We start from the raw sequence: 20,619 nt of genomic DNA on the forward strand, positions 1-20,619 counted from the left end.
AACAAAATGGCACACACAGGAGCAAATGCTGTTGAGTCAGAGGGCTGGCGGAGCAGGACATCTTTTCCCTTGAAATTGCTTTACTTCTGTGAGCCTGGACTATCGGGGTAATAATAACCACAGGCAGGAACCATTTCTGGGTTATACATTTACCACGTGGTCGGGAACTGACCAGATGGCATAGGGGTGTGTACCTGCCTGGCACAGTTGAGGATTGGTCATGCTTAAGAGAGACAAAGAGGCCGGAAGAAGCTGAAGGCTACCTAAAAGGTTTCCTTCCTACACAAAGCAATGTTAACCACAGCAACTAAGAGGCCACAAAAGTGTCTCACTGACTTTCTCTCTACTCACACGCCAAAGAAAGAGGCCTGACCCCCAAAAACAGTGTGCCAAATCCAAACAGGTTTTTACTCTCACCCTGCAGCCCTCCACTCCCTTTTCCCCTTCCGCTCTAGGCTTACTTGTCCCGGATGATAGTCTGCAGCTCCCGGATCTGATCATTCATAGGCAGCAATTTAAGCTGAGCCCCAATCTGTCGGGAGAGTTCACAGTCCCCTAGCAGGGAGTCGCCGACAGGTGCTTCGTAGTTGCCACTGTCACTACTGTCACTGTGGTTCTCAGAGTGAAGATTAGTGCTGCAGCAGGCCTGAGAGTCCCGCTCCGAAAGCACGCTAGAATGGGCGTGCCCAGGGAGGAGAGTCAGCTTAGCCATAGCAGCGTTATTTTCCTCTGCATGATCCAGGACCCGGTCCTCGGCTAGCAGACGCTCGGGACTTGGGCTAGAAGTAGAGTTTACTTGCCGGTTGTGACAGGGCATGGAGTCCGGACACTGTAACTCCGTGGCCATACACGGGGCCCTGGGCTCTCCCCGCTGCTATCAAACCCTAGGGATAAAGGGATAAAGGGCAGGAAGAAAGGGATGGAGACACGTGCTTTCTCTTGGCCCCCGCCTCCTCCTAATCTCTAACCCTTGCTGCCCTCTCACCCTTAGGCCTCCGCGGTCCTTTCGCACTCTTTGCCCATACCCGCCCACACCAGACGCACTGCCGGCTTAGACACCTTATTGGCCTCTCTCTCTGCCAGTCTACAGCATGCTGGGTTGTTAACTCTTTTACGTCTTCCTGCTTGAGAGAATCTCACTCGTAGCTTGGCAGACGTGGCTAAGCCAAAGATTCCTGGTTGCTGAGTCCTCAGAAAACTCCCACGACTTCTTGCAATCAAAACGTTGGTACTGCCAAAGGAAGATACCAGGTGGATTATACACACAAGGCACATGTTTTCCAACTTTCTGACTTGGCAAAGAAAACGTACTTGGGTAGTTGGTTGCATCTTCAAGCTAATGGCTTATCTGTGTAACAGAAGAAGGAAGTAAGAACAGCTAGCAGGCTACTGAAGAGCCTGGCCTTTCTAGACTATTCTACAAGATGTAGTCTCTTAAGTATACTTGACCACTAAAATTTTTCTTACTGATATTAGCTGGCCACTGTACTGAACATATTACTATGGAGAATATGGTATAATTTTCGTTACACTATCACTTTATTCTTCCAAACAATACTTAGAAGGATAGATTTTTAAAATGTATAGGTACCCACCAAGAAAGTCTAGGATAGTAATTTTCAAACACCTATGTGTCTCAGAACAGTTGTAGAGCTTGTTAAAATGCATAGTTTGACTTTACATGAAGGCACACATCTGTAATCCCCACACTTCGAAGGCTGACACGGAAGGATCACAAGGGTTCAAAGCCAGCCTAAGTTATAAAGCAAGCCCTAGAGTCAAAAATAATTAAGATAAGCAATTTTTTTGTGTGCTCTACTTCCAAGTCTGCACATCACTATCTATCATTATAAAGTAGACAGTTTAAACTTCACTGCATGATGAAATTACAATCCCCACACTTTTGAAAGGTTATATGTCTTTGCATGTAGCATATGATGCAAATGAAAAGGTCTCTGGGTTTAAAACCTGTATCTGCTAACTTGAAGTAGACCAGAACAAATGTCTTTTTTGTCAATGAATACTCTCGAGGAATTCACTAAAGCCCAGTATTGTATCATGACCAAAGATAACCAGGCTCCAAAACTGTCTGTCCATTGTTTCATCATCCTGTGACCCTGTTTTCAATGCCATAGAATACTGAAACAGTACAAATGTCAGTCTGTCTTCTGTTTTCACTTTCATATTAAACACATCAGTACACTTTCTTATATTAACCAATAAATATTAGCAGATTTATATTTTAGGTTCTGAAAAGATAAAATTTTACTAATGACTAATCATAATAGCACATTAAATGTTGTTTTCTATAATTTATAAACAAGCTACACAGCGTTCATGTACATTCTCTTATTTGAAAACTCAAGGGGAAAAAAGCTAGACACAGTGGCATATACCTTTAATCCCTGCACTCCGGGTGTTGTAGAAGAAGATCACTAATTCAAGGTCAGCCTGGGATACACACACACACACACACACACACACACTAAGGAAAGGCCAGGGAGAGAGCATATAAACCCTGTCTTACAAAATCAAAATCAAATAATTGTCCAAGATTGATTGTACATTCCAAAAGGAATAAAGCTAACACAGAAACCCATCTTTCAACTCTAAATTCAACCTTTACCCACACCTAGAGATACATGAAATCATTCAGTTAATGAAATATGGATTTCATCTTTACTATCTGCCAGGATGTCAAAACAGATACAAAGTAAAAAAAAAGTGAGCATCTTGAAACTTTCAAATGGTAGTGGACAGCCTGGATCTTTGGAAAGCAGGGATAATGTTACCCAGCACCAAAACCTTTATCATAGATGAAAACCAGAGCATTATCTCATTTCAGCCAGGCTTTCTTGTTTATCACTTTCTGATGTAGGTAGAAAGCTGGAAGATTCCCCTGTAGTCATTGATATGGTTTCATTGTGGGTAGCTTGTTGTTTGTTTATTTTAAATCAGTCTATTTTCTCTTTGTTGAAAAGATGTATTTAAGAGATAACATATTTTCTAAAGCCAATAATATGAAAGTAAATTCTTACCTGTGATGGATTGAAGTCCAGACACTAACTTAGACTGTCAAATGTAAAGGGTCAAGCTCTGAACACAGGAGTCCCTCACATACAGCCGTATAGTGAGTCTTCAGAACACTTGCTCATCTCATTTGATATGGTAAAACGGTTAGGCCCAGTATAATTCTTGTTTTACAGTTAAGAAAATTCAGATTTAGGAGCCTAATTTAAAGTGACAACCGAGTAATAGTAAAGTTAGGAGAAATTAAAACTCTATTTTCTATTCTTTAAGTATCTTACTTAAACCTTATAATGCTTTAGGATATGGTTCATCTTCTTACATTCATTTTACAAGAAAATAAAGATAGGGATTAATTCACTTGACAATGTCATGTAGGCTACACATGCAGAAGTAAGCATTGAAAAGTAAATTTGAGAAACTCAACGTGTTTCTGCAAACCATGTTCTCATATTACCCCTGGTTATATTTTTCTACTATGGACCACACTTTATATTGTACTAGACAGTCTCTTACCTGTAATATATATATATATATATATATATATATATATATATATATATATATATATACACACACACACACACATGCAAGCATGCACACACACACACACATATAACAATCTTGTATTACTACTTATGCCTAGCTGACCACAGTGGTCCACATCTGTAATTCTAGTACTTGGTACATAGAGATGAGATCATCTAGAATTCAAGGCCAGCCTGAATTACATGACAGACTGTCTCTAAATAAATAAATAAATAAATAAATAAATAAATACTTAATCCTCTCCTGAATGGTTTGGTTATATCTTTGCATTGACTTCAGTGGTGTTTAAGCCACTTTACTATAATTTTAATTTGTATAAACAAAAATATATTATTTAAGAGGAAAGCCAATGAATAGGCACTGTGATATCCTTTTTTCCCCAAATGAATATCTGTGCCATCATTTAGAGATATTCCTTACCTTGGTTTTGATTTGTTTCATTTTATTTTATTGTAACAAGGTCTTGCCATGTAGCCCAGGTGTAATTCCAGCCTTCCACCTTGCTGGAGCAAGAGGATAGAGTATTTGAGGCCAACCTGAGCACTGAGTGAGTTCTAGCCTAGCCTGGGCTATCTAACAAGATCCTGCCTTAACTTTTCTATACCCTAAAAGGATATAGTCTGCAGCAAGGCTATATCAAAGACACAGTATAATATGAGTGACAGTCACCATGCTCCACACTAAATCCCAGAATTCATTCATTTTCAACCTAAAAGTTAGTACCCTTTGTCCTAGTTTGTGTTGTATTGCTGTGATTAAACACTATGACTGAAAGCAACTTGGGAAGGAAAAGGTTTACTTGGCTTACTCATTCTAATCACAGTACATCATGAAAAGAAGTCAGAGCAGAAACTGCAGTAGGAACCTGAAGTCAGGAACTGAAGCACAGACCATGGAGAAACACTGCTTCCTAGCTTGCTATTTCTGGGTTGCTAAACTTGCTTTAAAAACAACAAAATACTTTTTTTTCCAAAAAAAGTATTTCTTTTTTATGTGTGTGTTTTGCCTACATGTTTGTAGATGAACCATGTTCACACTTGGTGCCCATGGAGGTCAGAAGAAGCCACTGGAGCCCCTGGAACTGGAGTCACAGACGGTTGGAAATCACTTTGTGGTTACTTGTGATGGAACCAAGGTCTTCTGCAAAAGGAACACTTAATTGCTGAGCCATCACCCTAGCTGCCACCCCCATCTCTTGCTTTTTAATGCAACTCAACCTTACCTGCTCAGGGGTGGTACTGCCCAGAGTGGGTTAGGCCATCCCACATGAATCATTAGTCAAGAAAATGCCTCACAGAATTCCTCATGACATTTAAGAAACACTAAATATTGATCTTTCCTATCAAACACTGTAAAACTTGTGTTTATGAGAAAGAATTCAAATCTTTCAATCTCCCACCTTGTAAGACTTTCATGCAAATGTTTTAATCCAACTGCACTTGGCAAACCCTTTATTTGCACAAAGGCACTACTGCATTCCAGGAACTTGATGACTCTGAGCAGGAATTCCTTTCCCTTTTTCTTCATTTCCTTTGTGGACTCTTTTAAAACTAGCTAATCTTGAAAGGTTGGGAGGTCAGATCCCAGCGAATAGGGAAAAGACACAGTCATGATCACCTAAGTCAGAAAAAAAGCAAAGTGCACTTCCTGTCTTTGTGTTGACTCTGCCGGGAGCACACATCTTTTTGGTCAAGAGTAAAGCTGACCTTATTCAGAGAGTTCAATTGGAGTGGTGGTCTGCTTTTGTGCAGTGTCAAACTTGTTTCTAATTGATGTTTTTTCTTTCTAGATGATTCTAGCTTATGTCAACTTAAAAAATAAAAATTAAAAAAAAAACCTAACCAGCACACCCTTTGACCAATAGTTCCTCATTTCTACATCCACCAGCCCCAGCAATCACCATTTTTACTCTCTAATTCATTTTTTTTAATTTTAGCACATATATCCAGTATGTGTCTTTCTATATCTGCACCATTTCATTTAAAATAATACCCTCCAAGCTGAGTTTTACAGGATTTCAAAAACTGTAATGTCTTTTTAAATGTATACTGCTTAATCCTTGGAAGTTAGCTTACTTGCTGAGTGCAAAGCCTTCCCTAGAGATAGATCCTAAATAGTCCCCAGGAAGTGTGTGGGGCAGTATAGGCAGATCTCAATATAAAAGAGCACACATTATATGTATAAAAGAAAGCATGTAAAATTGGCATGCTAAGAACTGAGGTCTCAGCATTCCAAGTTCATGGCTTCTGGTTAGTTCCCTCACTTGTTGACACCTTAATCATTAATAAAGTGTTTATTTAAAAATCAAAGAGAAAGAGTATAATTCTTTTTGAACTCTGTGAGAGGCTTTATAGAGAGGAGTAAGGCATGGAGTGAAAAATACAAAATATGAACACTATGAAGATGTTGGTATAAGTAAACGGGGGTGGGGGGGAAATGGGATGCAAAGAAAGGCTAGTGGGATGGATACTGACATCCACATCTTCCAAGAAGAACTTTAATACTAGTCCCTTTGCCACCTGGAATGCTACCTTACAAGATATGCAACTAATTCCCTCCCTAAGAATTATCCCAGGCTGAGTCTGAGAGATCTGCTCTATTCAATGTACTACACACTGTTTTCTTCCACAGGGCAGACTGCATCCTGTGTGAATACAAAGACTCATGTCCTTCTGTGATGGTTAGTTTCAGTTGTCAGTCTGGTTGGATTAATGAGAATGGCATTAATGAGACATGCCTGTCTACAAGAGCTTTTCCAGAAAGGATTAACTGGGGAGGTGAAGACCGACCCTGAATGTGAAAAGGTACTGTCCCCAGGGGTGTGGTTCAGGCTGAATACATAAAGAAAAGAGGGAAGTCACCCTTCTGACATTGCTCCTTTCCCTGTTTCTAGAACTGCTGAAATGTGAGCAAGCAATTTCTCAGTGCACACACAGTAGCTGCTCTACCGCTGTGCCTTCTCCTCCGTGATGTGCTATATTCCCCGAACCAGGAGCCAAAATAAGTGTTCTCAGAAATTGCTTCTAAGAAAATATTTAGTTGCAGCAACAAAAAAGGGAACTAATTTACCCCGATTTAATTTGAAGTGCCCAGTCCAACCCCCAGAACTTCCTTCTCATTTGTTGTAATTTTCATTCCCAATCTCTCTCTCTCTCTCTCTCTCTCTCTCTCTCTCTCTGTCTCTGTCTCTGTCTCTCTCTTCCTCTCTTTTTTTTTAATCTGGCTGTTACTCAAACTCAGAGAGCCTCCTGGCTCTGCCTCCCAGCCTCCTCCAGACTAGGATTAAAGGACTGTACCACCAAACAGGGCTCAATAATACTTTTTTTTATTCCACAACAGATATTCTTAAGAACACTCCCCAAATAAATTTCTTTCATTCAAACCTCTACTTTTGAGCCTGCTTCTAAGGTATCCAATCAGTGGCAGACAGAAACATTATTTCAGGTAACCCTCATAGCAAAGTGCCTGCGTGAACTTGATTCAAGCTGTCAAAAGAAAATCCAAAGAGATCATGCTGCAGTTGATTGAACTTGTACTTTGGAAATGGCAGTATCAGACTTCCTGATCAGTGCGCTGGATTGACAAGATTAATTAAATGTGTTCCAGCTTTGATTGTTAAACTAGAATTACAAGAGTATGAACTAATATGTACCTGATTACAACTATACCTTAATTTTGCAGAGATGAAATCCCCTTGATAAGTATGGCATCATGTCTTATACAGTAGTTCTGCATTAGTCACAGTTTTAGTCTTCCCAATTTCAGTTACTCCCAATAAACCACAAGACCTTTGGAAACAGAGAGTCAATGATCTCTTACTATGTTTACTTACAAATCAAGCTGTTCATGTCTATGAAAAACAGTCTCTCTCTCTCTCTCTCTCTCTCTCTCTCTCTCTCTCTCTCTCTCTCTCTCTCTGTGTGTGTGTGTGTGTGTGTGTGTGTGTGTGTACAGGTCTTGGGATATATTTGCCTCAAGTAAAAAGGTATCCACCATACTATATCTGGCTTATATTATAATGTTTTTGCTTATCTTAGAAGTTCTCTCTTCAGTTTGGGCAGCCCATATAAGACATTAGACTAAAAGAAAAGAGCAAAGATGTCAATTTCCCCCTTTTGCTCTATGTAGCAATTTAATCAAGTTTCTTCTGCTCTGTGGGTCTTGTGTTCTTCAGCCATGAATTGTAGGAATGGTGGTTCAGATATCAAACTACTCTATTTTTTAAGGCATCTATGCAATCTATGGAATGTCTGTAGAAGACTCTAAATGAGAGACTGAAGTTCTGACTAAAAAATGAATTAAACTGATCTGGACTCTGCATCCTGGCTCACAACATTTATATTCTAAACACTAGCTACACTGCCTTCACTCTCTCCTCCTGAAGGCCATGTGTATGCATGCATCCAAAGTCCTGACTATACTAGTTGACAGAATATAGAGGGAATTTTAAACCAACCAGTTTATCACAACTTGATTAGGGGAGGCCTGTATACTCGGATATTGGGAAAGTTTGACTTGACCCAAATGATTTCTTGATCAAGTACCTCGTGAGAAGATGGGGCTGAGCTGTATTAGACCCTCAAAAGCTCATTTCCCTATGAACCCAATTTTTAATGAGGAAAAATCTCAAGTGTCTTACTTTTATACTGTATTTTCCCATCCTAGAAAGTGTCTAACTGCTACTCCACTTCAGTTGAAAGCTGATAATTCAGCCATTTAGCAAATATTGATAACCAACTTTGTGCAGGAGTCTTCTTAAATATTGGATGGTAATCAATCAAGAGGTCTTTATTCTTTTAAGTGCTATAGCCAAAACACACAAAAGAATTAAAGTAAACTGTCCATTACTTTAAAGGGTGACAAGCAGGAAAGGGAAATGGGGAAGTGTATTAGTTATTTTCATGTCACTATGACCCAAATACTTAACAACTTAAAGGAAGTAAGATTTTCTTTAGAGTTCAGTTTCAAGAATTTTGGTCCATCATTGCAAGAAGGGAGGAGGAAGTCATCATCTGTATCTGTGGGAGGGTGAGGGAGAGCTACTCACAGGATCACAAGCCAAAAATCTATGAGTGCAGGTCAGAGCCATATTCTTAGTGGCATATTCTTAGTGACCTACTTTCTCCATCTAAGCATGCAGCCTTCAAATTCGTGCTACAGCTAGAAAGAAAATACTCAAACTACAAACTTGGAGGGACATTTCTGATCCAAATTAAAACAGAGAGGACATCAGGTTTAAATGGGAGTGATTACAAAAGCCTCCTTAAAAAGGTGGTGTAGGAAGAAAGAGCTTGGGACCTCAGGAGGGGGTTGGTTCTCACTAAGCTTTTATCTAACATGCATAAAGCCCTGCATTCCATCTCTGCACTGCTAAAAACAAGAACAACGACATGAAGGAAGTAAGAATACAATTTGTGGAAACAGGTGAAGGAAGAGTGTCCCTGGCAGACTAAATAAGAAATGCAGAGGTGCCTAGCAGAAATCACTGTGTAAAGGGGTGGAGTAAATAGGGTGGTGCAGAGTGAGGGTGACAGACAACGGTAATGGCAAGGGGTCAGAGGCTGAACTGAACAGGGAGAAGAAAGTTATTGTGCACGCAATAAGGGCATTTGTAAGAACACGGCCTTCTTGTCATAGTTGTAAGAAGAGGACTATTATGATGCAATTTAACTTTTAACTGCATGATACTGACCTGTCAGGCAATACAGGGAAGAAGTCAGCTGAAGGTAGGCAAAAGATCCATCGAAAGCTACTGCAGCATTCCAGAGAAGAGATAATAGTGCCTTAGACCTGGTCAAATATTTGTGTGTCATATAGATAAAGCCATGTAGTATAGGATAAAATTAAGGAAATGGATATAGATAGTTTAACAAGAAGATATTTAAGCCGGGCAGTGGTGGTGCATGCCTTTAATCCCAGCACTTGGGAGGCAGAAGCAGGCGGATTTCTGAGTTTGAGACCAGCCTGGTCTACAGAGTGAGTTCCAGGACAGCCAGGGCTACACAGAGAAACCCTGTCTTGAAAAAACAAGCAACAAACAACAACAACAAAAAAAACCAAAAATAAAAAAAAAACCCAAGAAGATATTTAAATACACACCTTCATTTAAGAAAGTAACTTCCTGCAGCAAAAGGTGGGCAACTCTGCTAACCTCCTCCCCAATACAATTAGTGAAATAAGTGAGCTAGTATTTAAAAAACACAGCCTTGAAAGCCTCTGGGAATGGCCATAAAAAACAAACAGAAAATGAAAAAAAATCTACTAGAATTTGTAAGTTTGTGAACCAATATTTGTTCTTCCTCCAGCTCCCAGCTCAGTGATGAGCACACTTCGTTCTGGACTGATGCAGACACACTCTTGGCTAGCACTTAACAAGCAGGAGGGCATTCTTCATAGGAAGAGGAGAACCCTAGTGTTAGGTTAAAGCCAGGGCACTATGGTCAGTAAGTGGAATTTCTCTCCTGCCCACTGTGAAATAGAACTTCTAACTCAGCACCTTATGAGATCCTGGTTCCATAGCAGGATAGGTGAATGAGAAAGAACTTTGACCACCACAGCCCCTCCACAACAAATGCTCAACTCCCACAGTGTTTCCTTCACACAGACGGATTGGATGCTTGCCATTGTCCCCACCTCCAGCTCCTTGCAGCAGCTCCAGCTCCAGCACCTTGGCCAACAGATTCTTCCTCAGTACCAGGGGTAATGATGGGGGTGGGGGAATAACCAGGTTATAAAATGGATTGTGCTCCATCTCTTTTTAAAGGAACTAAATTCATTTGCAACTATGTTAGAGCTGTTGAGCCCTAAGAGCCCTGACAACGGGGTGAGGTTATAATGAAGGGATTTGGGAGGAGATTACTGGATCTAATGACAACAGAGCCTAGAATATTGACAGCAAATATACAGGAGATAATGAATGAGTGAAATAGATTGAAAGAGCCTGCCAGAGCTCAAAACAAATATCAAACACTGACTGAAATGGAGGGTGGAGTGGAACAGGCGTGAAGCCCTGAGGGCCAGCAGAATGAAGGGAAATAGGGAAATAGTCAACATCTGGAGGTGGGGGGACCTTCTAGAATGTACCAGAAACCTGGGAGGTGAGAGATGCTCAGGACTCAAAAGGAAGGACCTTAGATGAAATGCCCAATAGTGGGGAGAGGGAACTTGGAGAATCCACCTCCAGTAGAAAGACAGGGCATCAAATGGAGGGATGGGGTTGCCATCCCACAGTCAAAAACTCTGACCCAGGATTGTTCCTGTCTGAAAGAACTGCAGGAACAAAAATGGAGAAGAGTCTGAGGGAAAGCAGGTCCAGGGACAGGCCCAAAATGGGACCCATCTCAAGGGGATGCTCCAAGGCCTGACGCTTTTTCTGATCCTATAGTGTGCTTACAGATGGAAGCCTAGCATGGCTGTCCTCTGAGAGGCCTAACAAACAGCTGAAAGAGTCAGATGCAGGTATTTGCACCCAACCAATGGACAGAAGCTGCTGACCCCTGTGGTTGAATTAGGGAAAATCTGGAAGAAGCTGAGGAAGAGGGCGACCCTGTAATAGGACCAGCAGTCTCAATTAACCTGGACCCCCGAGATCTCTCAGACACTGGATCACTAAAAAGAGGTAGCATATACCAGCTGCTATGAGCCCTCAACACATATACAGCAGAGGACTGCTGGGTCTGGCCTCAGTGAGAGAAGATGTACCTAGCCCTGGAAAGACTTGAGGTCCCAGGGAATGGGGAGGTCTGGCAGGGGGTAGGGTAGTGTGGGAGCTGTGGGGACATCCTCTTGTAGACAGGGGCAGGAGGAATGGGATGAGGAACTGTGGAAGGGTAGACCTGGTGGAGGATAATGACTGGACTGTAAAAAATGTTTAAAGCATAATAGTAATAATAAAATATATGAGCTCTTAGTTTTCTGACCCTCCCATCATGCTTGTGACTTGCTGGTGTACCTCTGCCTCACCATAATGAACTCTTATCTCTCTGGAACTGTCACATAAAATAAACTCTGTTTTCTTACATTACTTTTGTTGTTTTATCATAGCAACAGAAACAAAAGTAACTAATACAATTAGATTACAGTAGTTCTCTGATATCTACCAGTCAAACATTCCAGGATACCCAGCAGATTATTAAAACGTCAGACAGTACCAAAAATTGTGAGTGTGTGTGCATCCAGATATAAACATGTATATATTACACATGTGTAATCATATGTGTATATGCATATATTAGTATGCATAGAGCTTCTCCTCGACACATGTACCTTCAAGATTCCTTGCTGCCACCCACAGGAGCCTCAGGACATCCACTTCAACAAATAAGCCAGGACAAGCCAGTAAGAACTAGAGTTAGAGTTTGTTAAAAGATACTTTTTTTCCTTTTATTGGATATTTTCTTTATTTACATTTCAAATGTTATCCACTCTGGAAACCTCCTATCCCATCCCCCCTCCCCCTGCTTCTATGAGGGTGTTCCTTCACCCACTCACCCACTCCCACCTCACCGCCCTGGCATTCCCCTACAGTGGGGCATTGAGCCTTCACAGGACCAAGGGCCTCTCCTCCCATTGATGCCTGATAAGGCCATCCCCCTACTACATATGCAGCTGGAGCCATGGTTCCCTCCATGTGTACTCTTTGGTTGGTAGTTTAGTCCCTGGGAGCTCTGGGTGGTCTGGTTGGTTGATACTGTTGTTCTTCCTATGGGTTGCAAACCCCTTCAGCTCCTTCAGTCCTTTCTCTATCTCCTCCATTGGGGACCTCGTGCTCAGTCCAATGGTTGGCCGTGAGCATCCACCTCTGTATTTGGCAGGCTCTGGCAGAGCCTCTCAGGAGACAGGTATATCAGGCTCTTGTCAGCAAGCACTTCCCGCCATCAGTAATAGGGTCTAGGTTTGGTGACTGTATATGGGATGGATCCCCAGGTGGGGCAGTCTCTGGATGTTCTTTCCTTCAGTCTCTGCTCCACACTTTGTCTTCATATTTCCTCCTGTGAGTATTTTGTTCCCCCTTCTAAGAAGCACTGAAGCACCCACACTTTGGAAAAGACGCTTTTAACATAAGAGCTTAAGAATGGAGTTAAGACAAAGAGAGGTTCTCTGGAAAGGAAGAAGGAATTTCTGACAGCATAGGTATATACTTCTCAAAGTAGAGTCATATTTCATTTTTCTTACAGTGACTGTGTGTGTATGTGTATGTGTGTGTGTGTGTGAGAGAGAGAGAGAGAGAGACATAGACAGAGAGAGAGAGAGACAGAGAGACAGACAGGGAGAGACAGAGAGACAGAGACAGAGTGACAGAGACTTGTGGGATTTTTTTTGTTTTTTTGTTTTTTCTTTTTAGTTACATTGCTCAGGGTATAGTTTTCAAGGTTAAAAGATTAGGCAAGCTTAACTTTTAAGTAAAGTTTAAAATGAAATAAAATATATGGGCTTTGTTTATTTCTCCTACAGAATATCATTTTAAAATGAAATTGTAAGTTGGTTTTATGGGGTGTGTTGTTTAGATTTATGGATAATGGAAGAGTATTGATGGTAAACACTCGAGGTTATAAACATTCCAAACCTAAGTAGACATAGCTCTCTTATTATTCTTTATATCCATGTTTGGGATATCCTTTGGAAAACATGCATTGTTTCTGCAGGCAATTTTGTTAATATCATTGGTATTGAAGTCTCTTGATTCTTCCAGAAGGAAAGGCAAAATGTATCCCTTAATATTCTTTTTCTTCTGTCTCACCCTATGATAAATTTTAATTTATAAATTAGAAACAGTAAGAGATTGATAAAAAGCAACAACAACAAAACCCAGAACAAGTATAACAATAACATGAAATGGAAGTCAATTCAATAATCCAATCAAAAAGTAAAGACTGTTAAGACTAGGAAGAACCATGGTCCAATTATGTATTGTCAACAATATCAACAAAAATATACTTCAGGTTCAAAGATACAAATAGCTTGAAAGTGAAGAAATGGAAAAAGATACATACTATGAGAGCAAAATCAGGAAGCTTTGGTTATACTAATGTCAAACAAAATACATTTTAAAAATCATTACTAGATGGGTATCTGTTTCAAGGAATAAAAATCAGCACACATTAGAGATGCTAGCATATCAATTTTTTCTCGAAACTATTCATAAAACACAAGTTATAGAACCAGCATAGGTACCCACCTATGAATGAATAAAGAGAACATGGCAGATACATGTTATTATAGATATACTTGGGTTTATGCCTTCCACATTTCTTTGCTTATCATGACTTACGTCTTTTGTTTTCTTTCATTACTGCTATCCTTAACTTCAAATGAATAATTTTAATGTAGTATATTAGTTTTACTAATAATTGTACAACATTTTTCTGTTTTTAGTGGTTGCCCTATGGATTTTAATATACATATTTACACATCACATTCAAGCTCAGATTTGCTGTAGCTTAATTCCACTAATAGATATCTTAGTAGTTCTAATCTTACGTAATTCCAAACCTCTTCCTTGGCTTACAGTACTATTGTGCTATAGTTTTGACCTGGACTATAACCCAACAGCTTATACCATCAAGGTTAGATCTGTAGTTTGATATTATTTGTAAGACAGTGAATGAAATTGGACATAATCATGTGAAGTGAGATACAGGCTCGGAAACATAAATATCACATTTTCTTCATATGTGGGATCCAGATTAGAAAAACATGTCAAAGTAGAAGACAATTTGGGAAGAGAATGGAAACTTTGGGAGGTAGGACATTTACCTAAACATGATTAAAGTACAGTATATATGAATCTTAAAATGTCATAATGAAACCCATTATTGTGTACAATAAATTTAAATGTTATCAGAAATTATGGGGCATATTTTAAAATTATAAAAATACCAAGCTGTTATTAACATGTACATGCAATAACAGCACTAGAAAACATAAAGCAAAAACTGACAGAAATGAAAGAAGCCAGAAACAGTTTCACAATAGTAGATGGAAAATTCAAAACCCTGTGTTGTGAAATGTATTATAAGTATGTGAATGCAAAGTGACTTACAGAACACAGTGACCTGAAAACCAAACTGCCGATATCTAGGATCTAACTGGGCTAAAGAGGGAATGAAAGAAGAACACACATACACAAACAGAAATCGTCTGGGCTCTCAGCTGGAGAAACTACAGCAGCCTGGAAGCACAGCATGTTTATTATACAGAGTTGAACAGAGAGGTGGGGTTATGGCATACAGATGAGTAAAGAGGCAGTATACAACTGGATCAAGGAGACAGGATTCACTAATCTTGGTAGAAGCAGTGTCTGTAGGGGAGCTAGCTGGCTTCAGGCTGTAAACATTCAGGTGAGAGAAAGCTATAATTGGCATTTTGTGTACACACTTGCATCCAGTCTCCAAATGGTTCAGAGCTATGCCTCTGAAGCTCACCCCAGGGTGAATGAAAGCTTTACTATACCTTCATGGATCTGAGGCTCTGGGATCTCTGACATGGCCTATTCATGTTAACATATAACACATTCGCTCAGGCTTTTCTCCACTCCCTACACTTCTTTTCAAGAAGACTGGCTAGATTGTAGGGAGCCCTAATAATCCTGTCAAGCATAGAGGAAATGAAGCAAGTAACCCCATGGCTTAGTACAGCACCAGTAACTTTATCCTTTTCACAGTTTATAGACATCTGGGTACAGGGAATGATATTGTGACAAGTTCCCTGCATTTCTTTTTTGCTTTGCTATCTTGGACTAGTTTTGAGAGAGACTGACAATCCAGAAACACCAATGGGCACATACCAAACCTTTCTCAACAAGGTTGAAGACATGGATGGTCACCGGAAGTTGTCTTCTGACTACACTCACACACATACACACACACACACACACACACACGAGTAAGAGTCTCGAATAGGTAATCGATGTTTCTAAAAATAATGTGGAAAAAGAAACTAAATGCAAAGAATCAGAAGTAATGAACTAATAAAGAACAGAAATCAATGCAATTGAAAACCAAAAATCAATAAAGTAATAGAGGGAGGAAAAGGCTGCTTCTTCGAGAAAACAGATCCAAGGAACCATTTGAGAGAACAATTGGAATGCAGGAGTGGAATTTCCCCTAGACCCCTGTGGCTGCCACAGCAGCATTCAGGATGCCCCCACCCTTTCAAAGGCGGGCCTCATTTCAGACTATTTGCAACATACTCTGCTTTGCTCCCAGGCTGCCTGGCCTCTAACATTATGAGTCATATTTCCATTACTAGCCTCACAATTTGGCAGAGCAGCAATGAATGAGCTCCGTAGTTAGAGTGGGATTTTGTTTCCTTATGCTTTCCAAATTGTGAAGCCAAAATAATTGCCTTGAGGCTCCTTTTCCTCCTGAGAATTTTGAAAATCATGTGATTTCCCCCCTCAGGCTTATCATAAGAATGAAACAAAACTGGCATGTACATTGTTAACAAATGAACACTCAGCAAATGTGAGTTCTCTTTCCCCTTGTCACAATTGTGCTTTCAGACAATGCGAAAAGGATTCATGGAGACAATGATGTCATAAAGCAATAACTAAAAGGAAACTGATCAATGCAACTCACCAGAATTCTCAAAATGTTGCCCATGATAGTCTACTGAATTCCCAAAAGGACAATAGCTCAGGGCTTGCTGACTTGCCAACATTTTAACAGACCATCCCCCTCAAGGACAAGATCATGTTTTTCACTTTATGTCTGCAGGGCTCATCTGATAAATGTGTACAGCAGTCTATATGTTAGATCAGTGCCTAAGCTGAAAAAGACTCAGATCATCATCTTAGATTACCTGATACAAAAAATTCACCCAAATCCATAAAAATCTGCCACTTGATCTTTGTAACTAATAAATTTGATGCATTTATTGTCTTTCCAACTACTAAAGATACAAGAAACATCATTGATTATTAAAGCACTTTTTATCTAGAAGAGGAAGATGTCCAGAAAGTCATAGGACTATTTATTTATTTATTTATTTATTTGGCTAGAACAAAGAAGTAATTCAGACAGGAATCTAAATATTAGGCTCGAACAAAGAAGTAATTTCAGGCAGGAATGTAAATTTTAGGCTAGAATAAGGAAGTAGGCTTCAGACATGAAAATGACTTTGGACTAGGACAGGGAAGTAGGCTCAGATATTTTGGTCATCCTGATAAGCCCTTAGAAACAGTGATCATGGGAATGTTCAAAGAATTTTGTTTATTGCCTTGCTTGTTCTTTGACTATTTGTGTTTATTGTCTTGCTTGTTCCTTGACTATTTGCATCTATTGTATTGTTTGTTCCTCAAACTAGAACTGACCTTAATACTTGCATGTAATTTAAATGGTAAAAAAAAAAAGGAGGATAGGATAGGGGGTTTCTAGGGAGGGGAAATGGGGAAAGGTGATGGCATCTGAAATGTAAATAAATAAAATATCCAATATAAAAAAAGAAAAAAAGAAATCCATTGAAAAAACTGGCATTCATAATTTTAGTGGAAGCTTACTGTGGAAGCATGTTTTGAGCATATTCTGTTTGACCATTCACTTGATAATAATCTGCCTTGAGTTAAGAAGCTTTCACCTTTAAAAGAATTTGAACTCAAATCCTTATGCTTGTATGGAAAATTCCAGATGTTTTTAGTTTAATCAGTTGCAGGAATCAAATGAGAGGGTAACAATTTATAAGTCAGACCTCATGAAACTAAAAAGTTTCTATACAACAAAGGAAGCAATCAATCAAGTGAAGAGGAAGCTTACAGAATGGGAGAGAATCTTTGCCAGTGTACATCCAATAGAAGATTAATATCCAAAATATACAAAGAACTCAAAAATTAAAAAAATCAAAAGAGCAACTCAATTAAAATGGGCATTATTTGAACAGAGAGTTCTCTAAAGAAGAAATAAAAATGGCTACAAAATATCTTTAAAAATTGTTCAGCATGCTTAGCCGTCAAGGAAATGCAAATTAAAACTAATTTGAGATTTCATTTTATTCCTTTTAGAATGGCCAAGATTAAGAAAGAAAATGACAACAAACGCTGGCAAGGATTTGGGGAAAAGGGAACATTTTACTGTTTGTGGGAATGCAAACCAGTACAGCCACTGTGGAGGGAAAAAAGAGATTCCTCAGAAAACTAAACATAGATCTACCATATGACCCAGCTCTACTGCACCTGTGCATATAGCTAAAGGAGTCAGCATCCTGCTACAGAGATACTGACTCAACCTTATTCCTAGTCATTCTATTCACAATAACTAGGAAGTGGAAGCAGCCTACATGTCCATCAACTGATGAATAGATAATGGAAGTATTGTACATACATACAATAGAATTCTATTCAGCTGTAAAGAAAAAATAAATCATAAGATCTGCAGGTAAAAGGATAGAAATGGAAATTATTATACTGAATGAGGTAACCCAGACCCAGAAAGATAAACACTGCATGTTCTGTCTTTTATGCAGATCCTAACATGAATCTTAAGGTTTGAATATATAATTTGGAGTAACTGTAGAAGCCTGGAAATTAGGAAGGAACCACTGTAGGAGGTAGGGAGAAAGAGCTTAAAGGAAAGCACAAAATACAAGTGTTTTGAGAGGGAAGGGGGAAGGGAAAAAACAGGGAGAGGGAGACCTAAGTAGAGAAGAATGAGAGGGTAAAGTAGAGAGAGAGGAGGGAAGAAGGATAAATACACTGTGATTGTTTGAAAAAGCTATAGGAAACCTACTATTTTATAATACATTATACATATTATGTTATACATATTTTATATATTTATAAAATATATAGTACATGTTTATATATTTACACTTTATAAAATATATTTTTAATTGAAGTTACCTCACACAGGGGTATAACCCTCCTCAAAAGCCATAGCTCCTCAATAACAAAAACCGTACTGCCAGAGGAGGGATGCCTCCTTTAAGAGACCCCCAAAACAATGCAGATTATTGCCATTGTTATTGGTTGCCTAGCAGAACTTGATGGTAAGATCCTACTGCTGAAAACACCACATACTTCAGTCACAAAAGACGGAAAATCAAACTCATATTGTTCTAGAAAGCTTCCTCCCTCGCTGATAGCTTTCATAATGTTGGAAGTTGTTCTTCAAACTGCTAGGAGAGCAAGCAGCTTTAAAGACTGCAAACCACAATAATGACTGGCCCTGCAAGATACACCTAATAGTGCAATCGTGGCTAAAACCTCGAGGGCAACCAACTGCTATCTTATTGGACTTAAGACCAATTCAACAGGAGAGAATTCATGCCTGGTGCTGTAATCCTAGCCAAGAACTCAAGGCTGCAGTAGTCAAGGACACTAGAGGAAAATCTATGGCTACCAATTTAGTAATTTAAGATGGATTCCAAATAACTTCTCTTCGAAGTATTTATCTTTATATTCATAGATAAGTGCAGCTCTCACGTCAAAGAAGTTTCATTTTTGCAGAAGGCTATCACAGAGACCCACAGGTAGTCAAAATGCAGAGAATAAGTGACTAAAGAGTATCCATGGGTCATCTGAAAGCAACCATTACACCCCAGAGAACATTAAGGAAAAGGCATCACAAAGATTGTAAGAGCCAGAGGCCAGGGAGAATTACTGTGAGATAGTGTCTTCTGGACAGCACAGGGGTGTTGCCATTGCAAATGAATTCCTGAACAACCTTATTGTCCCTCAATACAGCTTTGGTTTTTTTTTTTTCATTTCTCTTGTTGTATTTTGTGAGTAATATCCTTGTCCTGTCTATTACACAGTATTTGGAGGTGAATAACGATAAGAGAAATGAGGGAATTATTGTACGTTAGCCTTTCTCCTAGAGACACATTCCCATTCTCAGTGTGGCTGCTAAGTAGTGGGAAAGTCTCTTGAAACTAATCATTTTAAACTTTTTATTTGGAGATAATTCATTTTAGACTTCCTGAAAAACTATAAAAATGGAAGTGGGGATACACACATACCCTTCATAGGTTCTCTAATGTCAATAATTTACATATTTAAACCACTATAATAAAACCCACAGTAGGAATAGTTAATTTGATATTAACACTAAATAAACATAACAAAATTACTGATTGTAACTGTGATTTCAGCAGTATTTCTTTGAAAGTCTGTTTTTATTTTCTAGTATTTAATTCAAAAGTCTCCCGTTGCATTAGTTGCTGATACTCCCTGGTCTACTCCAATGTGTGACAGTTCCTCAGTCTTTCATAGCACACCACCTTAACACTTTTGATGAATACTTAGCAGTTACTTTGTAGGTTCTCAATTTGAGCACATGTGTTATTTTCTTTTGATTTGATTTATGGCAAGAATACTACAGAAATGCTTTTTTATATCGCACCATACCCACAAAAGGTTGGCACATTTTACTATTAGGAATGTTATCTTTGATCACTTGATAAAGGTACTTCCTACTGGGTTTTTACTCTGAAAAGTTATTATTTTTTCTTTATCATTAATAAATATATTATAGCAAATACATTGGAATTATGTGAATATACTTGTCTTCTCAAAATACCTCCCAGTATTAAGATACATCAATGGACCTGTTTTTTTCCAAGACAAGGTTTCTCTGTGTAGCTCTTGCTGCCCTAGAACTATGCAGACCAGAATGGCTTCTAACTCACAAATCCACCTGCCTCTGCCTCCTGAGTGCTGGGATTAAAGGTGTGTACCACCACACATCCAGCACATCAACGGACTTTGTATATAACAATTATTATTTGGATATTTTCCCAATTGTGATTAGCATATAGAGTATTGAGTTTCATCATGGTATTTTATACATATGTGTCATACTGTTCTCAATCCTTTACCTCTCTCACTGCCCTTTCCCATGTCCCTTAGGGCATTCCCTGGCTAGCTTCTTTCCTTCCTCTAGATAATCTCAACTTCCACTTTTCTGTCACACACATTCCATTACTCAGTGTTTGCCCTCTTCCTTTAGGCTCTTTCCTTTCTCTTTCATGCTCTCCTCTCTACTTTTGTGACATCCACTCCCACACACATACACATACACATACACATACACATACACATACACATACACA

The 20,619-nt window shown here is 39.2% G+C and overlaps 1 protein-coding gene across 2 annotated transcripts in view; it reads right to left on the reverse strand.

Annotated features, from left to right (window-relative positions):
* The window catches only part of Uprt (uracil phosphoribosyltransferase homolog), a 34,920-nt gene extending 33,916 nt beyond the window's left edge, over positions 1–1,004 (reverse strand). The window contains exons 1-2 of one of the 2 annotated variants that reach the window (XM_028771451.1): positions 986–1,004; positions 462–884 (exon numbers count right to left, since the gene is read on the reverse strand). In XM_028771451.1, coding sequence (XP_028627284.1) covers positions 462–847 — 386 coding nt within the window. In that variant the 5' untranslated portion in view covers positions 848–884; positions 986–1,004. Of the gene's footprint in view, positions 1–461 lie in introns of both variants that reach the window. The other variant, XM_028771452.1, reaches the window with a different exon arrangement.
* Positions 1,005–20,619: the final 19,615 nt, after the last annotated feature.

This window comes from Grammomys surdaster, unplaced genomic scaffold, assembly GCF_004785775.1.
Source record: "Grammomys surdaster isolate TR1022 unplaced genomic scaffold, NIH_TR_1.0 207, whole genome shotgun sequence".
Classification (NCBI taxonomy): domain Eukaryota; kingdom Metazoa; phylum Chordata; class Mammalia; order Rodentia; family Muridae; genus Grammomys; species Grammomys surdaster.